This window comes from Xenopus laevis, chromosome 9_10L (assembly GCF_017654675.1).
Source record: "Xenopus laevis strain J_2021 chromosome 9_10L, Xenopus_laevis_v10.1, whole genome shotgun sequence".
Classification (NCBI taxonomy): domain Eukaryota; kingdom Metazoa; phylum Chordata; class Amphibia; order Anura; family Pipidae; genus Xenopus; species Xenopus laevis.
The window spans coordinates 123,783,455-123,796,917 of NC_054387.1; the positions used below are offsets into that span (position 1 = coordinate 123,783,455).

General features: G+C 40.7%; 1 protein-coding gene and 1 long non-coding RNA gene across 7 annotated transcripts in view; both read left to right on the top strand.

Moving 5' to 3' along the window:
• The window catches only part of glyr1.L (glyoxylate reductase 1 homolog L homeolog), a 41,471-nt gene extending 33,422 nt beyond the window's left edge, over window positions 1-8,049 (top strand). For all 6 annotated transcript variants that reach the window (XM_018236675.2, XM_018236676.2, XM_018236677.2 and 3 more), the window contains 5 exons: window positions 850-951; window positions 2,745-2,907; window positions 3,006-3,185; window positions 5,734-5,858; window positions 7,284-8,049. In XM_018236675.2, coding sequence (XP_018092164.1) covers window positions 850-951; window positions 2,745-2,907; window positions 3,006-3,185; window positions 5,734-5,858; window positions 7,284-7,358 — 645 coding nt within the window. In that variant the 3' untranslated portion in view covers window positions 7,359-8,049. The remainder of the gene's footprint in view (window positions 1-849; window positions 952-2,744; window positions 2,908-3,005; window positions 3,186-5,733; window positions 5,859-7,283) is intronic.
• On the top strand, window positions 4,445-5,683 carry LOC121398210. The gene is made up of 2 exons (XR_005964187.1): window positions 4,445-5,064; window positions 5,372-5,683. It is a non-coding gene; the product is annotated as an uncharacterized LOC121398210 (long non-coding RNA).
• Window positions 8,050-13,463: the final 5,414 nt, after the last annotated feature.

Below are 13,463 nucleotides of genomic sequence, written 5' to 3' on the forward strand. Positions count from 1 at the left end.
TATATATATATATATATATATATATATATATATATATATATATATATATATATATATATATATATATATATATATATATATATTTATTGTAATGCCAAGGAAGCCTGCACTCTCGAATAAAAAGTTCATGTGCCTGGGTGCAGTATCCAAATTTACAATCATAAGAATTCCAAGAAGGTCCGCACTCACAGGTCTTATATATAAATAAAAATGTATTATTATTACAGAGCTTTCAGCCTAACGTTTCGGCCTCGGAACATTTTTTTATATATATATATATATATATATATATATATATATATATATATATATATATATATATATATATATATATATATATATATATATATATATATATATATATATATATTATAATATCTCCTTGATAAAGGCCCAATGTGGGCCGAAATGTTGGAAGCATAAGAAATTGATGTGCTGATCCCTTTTGGAAGTGTTTGCGTATATATTAGGGATGCACTGAATCGGTTTGGGATTCAGCCTTTTTCAGCAAGATTCGGATTCGACCGAATCCTTCTGACCGGCCGAATCCGAATCCTAATTTGCATATGCAAATTGGGGGCAGGGAGGGAAATCGCATGACTTTGTTACAAAACAAGGAAGTAAATAGTGTTTACCCCTTCCAGCCCCTTATTTGCATATGCAAATTAGGATTTGGTTTGGTATTCGGCCAAATCTTTCATGAAATGGACCAGCACTCCAGAGATTTTTCAAAACAGATATTTTTCAAAACAGATATTTTTATTCAAACATCACTTGTGTATCCAACGTTTCGGCCCACATGTTTATAGTTCTAGGTTTCTCTTCATTTTATTTGTTCTGCTTACTCAGCTGGTGTTGGGGCCCAGTGGGGTGCTACAGGGAATCCGTCCGGGGAAATGCTACGTGGACATGTCTACTGTGGATCCAGAAACTGTCACTGAACTCGCTCAGGTAAGCCGTCCGATGAGACCATCTTTATTCTTAAGGTGGCCATACATGGAGAGATCCGCTCGTTTGGTAATGTCGCCAAACGAGCTGATCTCTCTCCGATATGCCCCTTGAGGTGGGCAATATTGGGCTGATCCGATCGTGGGCCCTAGGGCCCAATGATCGGATCCTAAAGCATGGGAAACGGGGGTCGGATCGCGGGACCGCATCAACGAACAGATGCAGCCGCAATCCGACGGGATTTTTTGTCCCATCCGATCGAGATTGATCTTGATTGCGGAAGCCCATCGGGGGGCCCCATACACGGGCCAATAAGCTGCTGACTTGGTCTGTCGGCAGCATTTATCGCCTCGTGTATGGCCACCTTTACACCTTTCTGCAGTATTTCTTGTTGGATGTTGGATATTTCACCTGCCTCTTTAAATATGCAGATAAAAGAGGGGGGGGGGATTGATCAATGCTCCTGGTCCCCTGTTTCATAAGTAATCCAATATCTATGCAAATGAGTGTATTTTCAAAAATAGAGGTTTTTAGTAGCGATACACAGAATTCAGGATTTGGTTCAGGATTCCGCCTTTTTCAGCAGGATTCGGATTCGGTTGAATCCTTTTGCCTGGCCGAACCAAATCCGAATCCTAATTTGCATATGCAAATAAGGGATGGGGAGGGAAATTACGTGACTTTTTGTCACAAAACAAGGAATTAAAAAAAAAAGTCCCCTTCCCACCCTTAATTTGCATATGCAAATTAGGATTCGGTTTGGTATTCGGCCGATTCTTTCGCAAAAGATTCGGGGGTTTAGCCGAATCCAAAACAGTGGATTCGGTAGATCCCTAGTTTTTAATTAAAAAGTTGTGATCATAAAATTGGTAAGCCACCTTTTCCTTGATGTGGTATGGTGGCTTACCAGTTTTATAAAACGGGGCCATCTGCGTTAATCAATCGCCTCTTTTGTTTGCTCGTAGCTAATTTGGCCAGATCAGTCGCACTTCCATTGTATTTATATTTTTTTACTTGGCCTTGGACTGCTCCCACAACCCCCCTCTTTTTGTTCTTTATAAATATGACCCTAATGTTAAAAGGATTCTCTCATTATTTTCTTGGTGTAGTTTTTATTTCTAAATTACACTGTTTACACTGTAAATTATTTACTCAACAATATAAAATTTCATTCCTGAACCAACAAGTGCACCGAATCCAGGATTTGGCCTTTTTCAGCAGGATTCGGACGAATCGTTCTGCCCTAACCGAATCTGATTTCTAATTTGAATAAGCAAATTAGCAGCGAAGAGGGAAATCATGTGACTTTTTGGGGAGCAGTTATCTGGTAACCTTCCCATTGTTCTATTGTTAGGCTGCTGGTGGCAAGGGAGGGGGTGATATCACTCCTACTAGCAGTACAGCAGTAAAGAGTGACTGAAGTTTATCAGAGCACAGGTCACATGACCAGGGGCTCCTGGGAAACTGACAATATGTCTAGCCCCATGTCAGATTTCAAAATTAAACATAAAATCTGTTTGCTCTTTTGAGAAACTGATTTTGGTGCAGAATTCTATGGAGCAGCACTATTAACTGATTAACATGTTTTCCCGCAACAGTATCCCTTTAATGTAAGTGGCCCTTTTAGGTTATACGGTTTTACTGTTGGAAAAGGCATTTGTAAAGACAATGGTATTTGCTGTTGTATATTCTTCATTTAGCCATCGCAAACCAATGGTAGTAGTTTGAATGCTGGGAGTTTGCCTCCTGTATGTGATGTCCATTCTAAGCTTGTTACAATTTGTATCCCTCTCCAGGTGATTGTGTCTCGAGGTGGGCGCTTCCTGGAGGCCCCCGTGTCTGGTAACCAGCAGCTGTCCAACGATGGGATGTTGGTGATCCTTGCAGCTGGAGATCAAGGGGTCTATGAAGATTGCATGAGCTGTTTCCTAGCCATGGGCAAAACCTCCTTCTTTCTTGGTATGTCTGCTGCAGCCATTTGTTATCTGCCTCCTCGCTGCTAGGGGGCTTGTTTTGCACTCAGGGAACTAATGATATTTCTCCCATCTCTTTTGTAGGGGAAGTGGGGAATGCTGCCAGGATGATGCTGATCCTTAACATGGTGCAGGGCAGTTTTATGGCTACTATAGCGGAAGGAATGACTCTGGCACAAGTCACAGGGCAGTCCCAACAGACCCTGCTGGATATCCTCAATCAGGGCCAGCTTGCCAGCATTTTCCTGGACCAAAAGTGCCAAAGTAGGAACAATACATGTTAACAATACAACCAAACATGCTTATTAAAGGAACAATAGCACCAAAAAATTTGTTTTAATATATAAATAGAATTTAGTGTTGCCCTGCATTAGCAAAACCACTGTGTTTGCTTCAGAAAGTCTGCTATAGTTTATGTGTAGCAATGGTGGAAATGAAAAATGGTTATATGGCACAGGTTAAATAGTGGATAGCAGATAACACCATTATGTTCTACAGAGCTGATCTGCTGTGTAACTTGAGCCTTTTCTCATTTGAATGGCTGCCCTCATTGCTACACAGCAGCTTGTTTATATAAACTATAGTAGTACTTATCTGTTATCTACTGTGTATCCTGTGCTTGAATGACTGCCCCCATGGCTACACAGCAGCTTGTTTATATAAACTATAGTAGTACTTATCTGTTATCTACTGTGTATCCTGTGCTTGAATGACTGCCCCCATGGCTACACAGCAGCTTGTTTATATAAACTATAGTAGTACTTATCTGTTATCTACTGTGTATCCTGTGCTTGAATGGCTGCCCCCATGGCTACACAGCAGCTTGTTTATATAAACTATAGTAGTACTTATCTGTTATCTACTGTGTATCCTGTGCTTGAATGGCTGCCCCATTGCTACACAGCAGCTTGTTTATATAAACTATAGTAGTACTTATCTGTTATCTACTGTGTATCCTGTGCTTGAATGGCTGCCCCATTGCTACACAGCAGCTTGTTTATATAAACTATAGTAGTACTTATCTGTTATCTACTGTGTATCCTGTGCTTGAATGGCTGCCCCATTGCTACACAGCAGCTTGTTTATATAAACTATAGTAGTACTTATCTGTTATCTACTGTGTATCCTGTGCTTGAATGGCTGCCCCCATGGCTACACAGCAGCTTGTTTATATAAACTATAGTAGTACTTATCTGTTATCTACTGTGTATCCTGTGCTTGAATGGCTGACCCCATGGCTACACAGCAGCTTGTTTATATAAACTATAGTAGTACTTATATGTTATCTACTGTGTATCCTGTGCTTGAATGGCTGCCCCCATGGCTACACAGCAGCTTGTTTATATAAACTATAGTAGTACTTATCTGTTATCTACTGTGTATCCTGTGCTTGAATGGCTGCCCCCATGGCTACACAGCAGCTTGTTTATATAAACTATAGTAGTACTTATCTGTTATCTACTGTGTATCCTGTGCTTGAATGGCTGCCCCATTGCTACACAGCAGCTTGTTTATATAAACAATAGTAGTGTTTCTGAAGCAAACACACCAGTTTTACCAGTGCAGAGCAACACTGCATTATATTTCTATTACTTTAAGACTATTTCATGGTTTGATGTTACTGTTCCTTTAATCATACTGACTATCATTATAACTATTAGCGTGCAACGTTTTAATGTAAACATTTAGTTTGTGTCCTGCAACCTGTAGTGATCTTTCATGGTTTCTTCAACTTACACTCTAATTGGTTCTCAGCCTGTCCATCAGGGTAATAACACCGACCTGTACTTTGGTGTTTAGAAATGAATATATTGGAATATTCCTATTGCACACTTTCTTGCATGTTCTGCATTGCCTTTAGAAGCTATTGTGCACTTCATATCCCAGAATTCTTCTATATATCTGCAGCCAAATCTGTATATGTTGTAGTCTTGTGCAGTAATACGTCAAATAACAAGGCAAGGGAGTATAGCCTAGTTGGGATGGGGTTAGATTTGGGCATGCTTGGCATCATATATATATATATATATATATATATATATATATATAGTAGGACAGCAGCAACACGTAGAGTATATAGTAGGACAGCTGTAACAGGTAGAGTATATAGTAGGACAGCTGTAACAGGTAGAGTATATAGTAGGTAGGGATGCACCGAATCCACTATTTTGGATTTGGCCGAACCCCCGAATCCTTCGTAAAAGATTCGGCCGAATACCGACCAGAATCCTAATTTGCATACGCAAATTAGGGGTGGAAGGGAAAAACATTTTCTACTTCCTTTATTTGTGACAAAAAGTCATGCGATTTCCCTCCCCGCTCCTAATTTGCATATGCAAATCAGGATTCAGTTCGGCCGGGCACAACGATTCGGCCGAATACTGCTAAAAAGGCAGAGTCCTGGCCGAATCCCGAACCAAATCCTGGATTCGGTGCATCCCTAATAGTAGGACAGCAGTAACAGGTAGAGTATATATCAGGACAACAGTAACAGAGTATATAGAAAATTGTGACCGTATCAGATCAGTGTTGTGTGAGCTGTTGTTGCAGTACAACTCCCAGCCCCCACCAGCGGGCAAAGGTTGTCAAGCAGTTTGCTTAATTGTATATCTGGTTAGAGCTTTATGTCATACAGTCTTGATGTATATAAATAATAGGAACCCACAGTGGATATCCAGTACCAAATGCTCAGAGTAAAAAAAAAAAAAAATGTAACCAATATTTGCTTTTCTTTCTGCTAAGTGCTGTTCTTACTGGAACAATAGAGATAAACGGCACAGCGGTATTTCTAACCACTGACTTTCGCTTGTAGACATCCTGCAGGGGAATTTCAAGCCTGACTTTTACCTAAAGTACATCCAGAAGGACCTGAGGTTAGCCATTGCTCTCGGAGATTCTGTTAACCACCCAACTCCCATGGCGGCTGCAGCAAATGAGGTAAATGGTTGAAAAACTCGTCTCAGACTGTGAATTTTCTACATCCCATCTCTCAGATGGGCTTTCTGTAATTGTGTAACGGGTGGAGCCAGGGCTGCCATTAAACGTTATAAGGCTCCATACTTGTTTGACAGAGACCCTTTCCAGGGACATTAGCCCACTGGTCAACCTCACACAGGCCCCAACTAATGTGGCCAGGGAAACTATAGCAAAAATGAAAATTTATCATACTGAAGTAAGAAACTTTCTAAATATGATCAAATCAAAATTCTGCATTGTTTCTGAAATAATGAAGTTTATCTTCACTATCCCTCTCTCTCGGCTTCTGTTTCTCTTCATTCTGTCTTCATGCAGCAGTTGGGTGTCAGATATTCATTGATGGTTATATCCAATATATCTTATAGGGGGGCTCCTTTTGACTAGAAGATGTATTAGAGCTCACTCATATAACTCATTCCAGTACAAATAAAATCTAACAAAATAACTGCCTTTTGCACAAATCCTGCATGTAGAGAGACATGATGTCTGGTGATTTTAATAGAGTGAGCTCTAATACATCTTCTAGGCAAAAGGAGCCCCCCTTTAAAATATATTGGAACTAACTGTCAATGATTATCTGACACCCAATTCCTGCAGAAGTGAAACAGATGCTGAGAGAGAGGAATAGTGAAGATAAACGTGATTATTTCAGAAACGTTAGAGTATTTAATTGATTGTATTTAGAACATTTCTTTTTTCAGTCTGCTGAAGCTTAGATAAAATTTTAATTTTCATGATAGTTCCCCTTTAAAGGACCAGGAACGGCAAAAATTTTTTTTTAGAAAAATCGTTCGTATGCTACGAAAAAAAAAAAAAAACCCATAGTAAACGTTAAAATCGCTAAGTCTTTATTAAGAAATAACTTACCGAAACTCCACTTCTGTTCCTCTTTAGAAACGGCGACAGGGCGGCGATCCATCGTGTGCGCTCGATTTCTCTTCCCTTACTATCTCCTATAGAAAAGGCAGGGTGAAGAATTCGAGCACTGCATTATGGATCGCTGAATGCCTTTTCTGAAGAGGAGCGATATTTCTTAATAAAGACTTGGCGATTTTAAAGTTTAATATGTGTTGTTGTCTTTTTTTCGTAGCATACTTACGAATTTTTTTTAAAAAAATTTGGTTTTTCTGGTCCTTTAACATACATCTGACCCAGGAACTTAAACTATCTGCATCTCCCAGGAGAACCATATCCAGTTACAGTAGCTTTGTAATGCAATATTTAAAAGCAGTTGTGCTACCTTTTGTCTCTGCCTTTTGGGAAGCATTCCTACACTAAATATCAAAGACAATGTGCACGATCTGATATGGGACGTGTTTGTTCCAAGGTTGTAACGGCAATCGTTTTACTTTTATTAATGGTTTCCTCTTCTCTGCTCATCTCCAGGTCTACAAGAGGGCAAAAGCGTTGGACCAATCGGATAATGATATGTCTGCCGTGTACAGGGCCTACATCCACTAGGTCCCATTGTCATCATATATGGATTCATTATTATTTGGTTTTTAAAACACCAGTCAGACCCCATCTCTTGGCTCATTTTTCTTCACCCTTTTTAATTTTTTTTTCTGTGTGTGTGTGTTCCTACCTTGTGCATCATTGCTCAAGTCCTTGTGAATTCTCAGCGCGTCGGCTTCTTTTCAGAGAGGAAGTGGGCTCTGGGTTCCATCCAGCTTTGTATTAAATGCAACTGTTTTATAGAGAGCTTCTGTCATCACCCACCATCCACTTCTCATCCGCAACTTTGGACCATCTCTAGCTTGGCCTGAGACCTTCTATTTGAAGCTGTCCCCAGTGCATGTTCATCCTGAGGCTTCTAAACTTCTTCTTCATGATTCAAGGACATATGAACATTGGCTTGTGTACTCCAGCAACTCTGGTTTTAACAAGAACGTGTGTCCTTCGGATGACTACTTTCTTAGAAGATTCCTTTCCTAGTGGTACAGCGCACAAGAAGTTTCTTTGTTTTTCTTCCTTATCGTTCAGTCAACCCCCCCCCCCCACCTATCACAGTGCCGATGCGGCTTCTTCTGATCACCTGCCTAAATGTAATGTTGTCCTATTTGTCCTTGGGTAGCTTCAGTAGACCCAATGACAGCAGAATATATGGTGAGGATTAGTAGGGGGTTCTCCTCTACCTTTACTCCAGGTTTGTTAGTTGACAGTTCTGCATTTTGGGTTGTGCCACATCAATGCTGTTGGTCATTCTTCTGGATTCAACTCTCCCTTGCCATCCGGTATTGCCTGAGATATGTCCCAAGCTTTGCAGATGCTGAGGGTTGCTTTACAAGGAAACTATTGCGAAAAGGAAAATTTAATATAAGCTTCATCATACTGAAATAAGAATCTTTCTAAATACAATCAATTAAAATTCTGCATTGTTTCTGAAATAATCAAGTTGATCGTCACTATTCCTCTCTCAGTATCTGTCTTTCTTCATTCTGTCTTCATGCAGCAGTTGGGTGTCAGATGAATGATCCATATAGGGGGCTCTTTTTGCTTAGAAAATGTATTAGAGCTCACTCTATTAAAATCACCAGACATCATGTCTCTCTACATGCAGAATTTGTCTCAGCATCTGTTTCTCTTCATTCTGTCTTCATGCAGCAGTTGGGTGTCAGATATTCATTGACAGTTAGTCCAATATATCTTATAGGGAGGCTTCCTTTCCTAGCAGATCTATTAGCTAGATGTTATTTTGATGTATTAGAGCTCACTCAAATAACTGATTCCAGTACAAACAAAACCTAACAAAATAACTGCCTTTTGCACAAATCCTGCATGTAGAGAGACATGATGTCTGGTGATTTAAATAGAGTGAGCTCTAATACATCCTTTAGGCAAAAGGAGCCCCTTATAAGATATATTGGATCATTCATCTGACACCCAACTGCTGCATGAAGACAGAATGAGGAGAAACAGATGCTGAGAGAGGGATAGTGAATACAAACTTGATTATTTCAGAAACAAAGCAGAATTTTAAATTCATTGTATTTAGAAAGTTTTTTACTTCCGTGCGATGAAGCTTATATTCAGTTTTCATTTTCGCGATAGTTCCCCTTTAAGTTGCAGCCGTTTTAGAGTAGCCATTATAAGCCTCCTTCCATACTGCTCGTCAGACAAACCATATACGGTATGCCTCCTTTGCACTAGAGCAGTCATCAGCTAAGTATCCATAATAACTTTAAGACTTCATTTAAGTCCAGACTTACGACCTATCTCAGTAGGGTTTCAGATTCGTACACCCCAAACCTGTTGCCCTAACCCAGTGCCATTGCCGTCTCACTATCGTTGGCAGCTACGCCGTTATTACTTTTTACCATTCTGTACCTTTTATAATGTCTTTATTTATTTAATTTTTTTTTAAATGCTTTTTAACTTTGTTTTAATTTTGTTTTTAATGAAAGGAATCACCTCTTCCCTCTCCTATGCATGCAAAGATCTCCCCACCTCCCCCATCCGTGCGTGCACACAGATAAGCTAGAATAGGGCACATTGGCACAGCAGCTTCCATTCACTTTTCTACTGAGGTAAAAGGATCCAGAGGAATAACAAGGTGTTGATGCAATATGTCATCCAAAATAATAAAAACATTTTTTATATATTTGTTTAGACCAGTAGCACCTGAGATGATTCTCCAGTATTTTAACCTCCTTGGCTCTTGTGTTGCCTCCTCTTGAATTTGGAATAGCCGAAAATAAGGCACCATAGACTTGGCCTTTAATCTGCTTGTATTGTTATCAAGGGTGGGTAAGGGTAGCCATACGGGCAGATTTAATATGCTTATTCGGGTCCTTTACACCGATTCAGCATCTTATCTGCCCGTGTATAGGTCGTTCTGACTGACTCCCCGACCAATAACTGGCCAAATATTGACCACATATCAATCGGCAGGTTTGACTTTTCACTTCAATCGAGGACCACATCGTCTAGTTGATGAAGTCCTCTTCCCGTCTGCGCCTGTTCTCATCACTGGAATCCGATTGTTTGGCCCTAGGGCCAAATGATCAGATTAGCGGTTATTGCCCTGCCTTTGGTGGGCATATTGGGGAGCCAAACAAGCGGATCTTATAGTGTATGGCCATCTTAAAAGGGGAACTGTCACTAAAATTAAAATTTTATATAAGCTTCATCATACTGAAATAAGAAACTTTCTAAATACAATCAATTAAAAATTCTGTACTGTTTCTGAAATTATCAACTTTACCATCACTATCCCTCTCTCAGCATCTGTTTCTCTTCATTCTCTTTTCATTCAGCAGTTGGGTTTTAGATTAATGATCCAATATATCTTATAGGGGGGCTCCTTTCCTAGCAGATGTGTTAGAGCTCACTCAAAAAACGAATTCCAGTACAAGCAAAATCTAGCCTTTTGCACAATTTCTGCATGTAGAGAGACATGATGTCTGGTGAGTTTAATAGAATGAGCTCTAATACATCTTCTAGGCAAAAGGAGCCCCCCTATAATATATATTGGATCTAACTGTCAATGATTATCTGACACCCACTTCCTGCAGAAGAAAGAATGAAGAGAAATCGATGATGAGAGAGTTATAGTGAAGATAAACTTGATTATTTCAGAAACGGTACAGAAATTTTAATTGATTGCATTTAGAACGTTTCTTATTTCAGTATGAGTAAGCTTATATTACATTTTCATTTTTGCGACAGTTCCCCTTTAATATGGCAACCGCAATTGTTGAGAGGAAATGGGAGCTGATACATCCTGCATAGGAGTCCATGGCAAGATTACTTTGTGTAGATGTAGGACTCACATGAGACTCCATGTCCTTCATGGTGCACCAGCAAGACCTTGTAGTTGAGCTCTGCAGAACTGCTGCCGAGGCTCCAGCCCAACTAGTCATCGCAGACTTATTAACAACTGCCGAGCAATGGATAGACAAGATATAGGACCTGCCATATGTTGGTTGTGGGAAAAGTGGTTGCTTCCATGGATAAAGGGTGCCAGAGGGTAATAGGAAGCACAGTTTGCATTGATCACTGGAATATACCAACTGCTGCCAGGTGCCTACTAATAGCTGAACATATATGGCACCCATTGTCCAACTGTCATGTTGGTTTATACATGGGCTGCCTTTAGCAGTGACCATTCAGTATTACAGCAGAGTAACAGAGATAGTATAAGGGTATAGGTGACCAGAGAAGCTTGCTATCCTCGTATGTTTTTCTAGGCCTAACACTCGAGCTTCATGTTTTAGATTTTATTACTTGTTTTTGTTGATTAGCTCTTGCTGCCTGCAGATTCCTAATAACCCCCCCTGTGCCCCCCGTTCCCTGTACCACACTTGCTACTTTACCTGCTGATCCGGTAACTGATTAACATAAGGTTTTCAATTATTTTTATTATTATTTTTTTCTTTTTGTTGTTGATGTTGAGGGGAGGGGCAGTTGTGAAAGGGGTGGGATGTTTCTGTTTTATAAAGTTTTTGTCATTCAAAATAGTGTGATATATAGGGTGGGAGGGCATGGGTAATAAGTGAGTTTTGTGCAATTAGCAAAGCTACTGGCAAAAAAGAAAAAAAAAATGAATAAAGCCTTCCTTGGTATATTGTGTCCGGCTTGTCCTTTCTACTTGGACTTGTTCTGTTAACTTGTATGGCCGCCATGATTGGGTCAGTAGAAATTAGATATGCTTCTCAGCTCCCAGCCATCACTCTTCCTCCTAATCTGCTTCTCGGCCCCCAGCCATCACTCTTCTTCCTAATCTGCTTCTCAGCCCCCAGCCATCACTCTTTTTCCTAATCTGATTCTCAGACCTAAACCATCACTCTTCTTCCTAATCTGCTTCTCACTCCCCAGCCATCACTCTTCTTCCTAATCTGCTTCTCACACCCAAACCATCACTCTTCTTCCTAATCTGATTCTCACTCCCCAGCCATCACTCTTCTTCCTAATCTGCTTCTGACTCCCCAGCCATCACTCTTCTTCCTAATCTGCTTCTCACTCCCCAGCCATCACTCTTCTTCCTAATCTGCTTCTCACACCCAAACCATCACTCTTCTTCCTAATCTGATTCTCACTCCCCAGCCATCACTCTTCTTCCTAATCTGCTTCTCAGACCAAAACCATCACTCTTCTTCCTAATCTGATTCTAACTCCCCATCCCCCAGCCATCACTCTTCTTCCTAATCTGCTTCTCAGCGCTCTGCCATTACTCTGGTTCACCATTACATTCTCATCTCCATAATCTGGTACCTAATCTCTTCCCAGTCTGTCATGCTGGTATCTAATCTCCTTCACCCCCAGCCATAACTCAAATTTGCCCCCAGCTGCCGTTCTGGTGTTCCACTCTTCACATCAGAGCTATCATTGTCACCTTATATCTTTCCTACCTGCATCATCTTGGCGCCTAATAACATTCTTACCTGCATCCATCATTCTGGTGCCGAATCTCCTTTCCCCCTTAGACATTGCTCTATTGCCTAACGTTCTCCTCAGCCCCAGCCATCACTCTGGTACCTTCTCTTCTTCTTGTTTCTAATTATAATTGTGGCTCCTAATGTCACATCGACCCATACTTCTGGGCACAAACTCAAGAAAGACAAGGGGAGGGGTCAGGTGTTTGTTTGGAGGAATTCAACTGGGATTTACCCCAAGAAAATGAAGGACTTGGTTCCTTGTAGGTATGGGCAGGTCCACCTCTGCTATAATGTTACAAGAGTCAGTAACAAAGAACAGATAAACAAACAGAGCGTTCTATTAAAATGGCTGTTGAGGGGATGTTGTAAGATGCCACAGACAGTCACTATTAAATAGTCTGGTGGGGGGCTGTTTGGGCCATACTTGAAAGGCTGGGGTCTAATTTGAATCCCAGTCCAGACCTACAGCTTTCAGATGAGATCTAATTACATTTGCAAATTATTGTTTATTGAAAAGTGGCAAAAAAAATGGTGTGGGTTTCTCTTTAAAAGCAGTGCAGAAGAGTGAGACTGCTTTCATTCTCCCCTGGTTCTTCAAAAAATGGTGTGGGTTTCTCTTTAAAAGCAGTGCAGAAGAGTGAGACTGCTTTCATTCTCCCCTGGTTCTTCAAAAAATGGTGTGGGTTTCTCTTTAAAAGCAGTGCAGAAGAGTGAGACTGCTTTCATTCTCCCCTGGTTCTTCAGAGCCATTATGGGATAATGAGAAGGCAGTCTAACAGTCCCACTGTATAATGAACTCCTCCTGATCCATTAACCGTGGACACAGGCAGCAGTGTGGGGAAGGGAGGTGCTTGTTTATACAGAGCTCAGTCTGAATGCTATTGGTTGGCTGCTACGATTAACCAGTAAAAGGTCAATGAAGGTAAAGCGAGGAGTCAGGTTACCAGCACTATTTATGTTTATTATGGCAAGAGCAGTGACAGCAGTGAAGAGAAGTTATTTTTTAGTAAAGCAACAGCACTTGCGGCCTGTCTGATGGGTAGTGGTTGATTATTCTGCAGTCAGATATCGGCAATAACGTTCTCCTCCTCGCCGGGCTCGCCCCCCGCCATCACTCTGGTACTAGCTCGGCTACCCAGTTCCTTAGCCAATCACTGCGACCCATCTCTTTCGACAGCTGCAGGCGCGA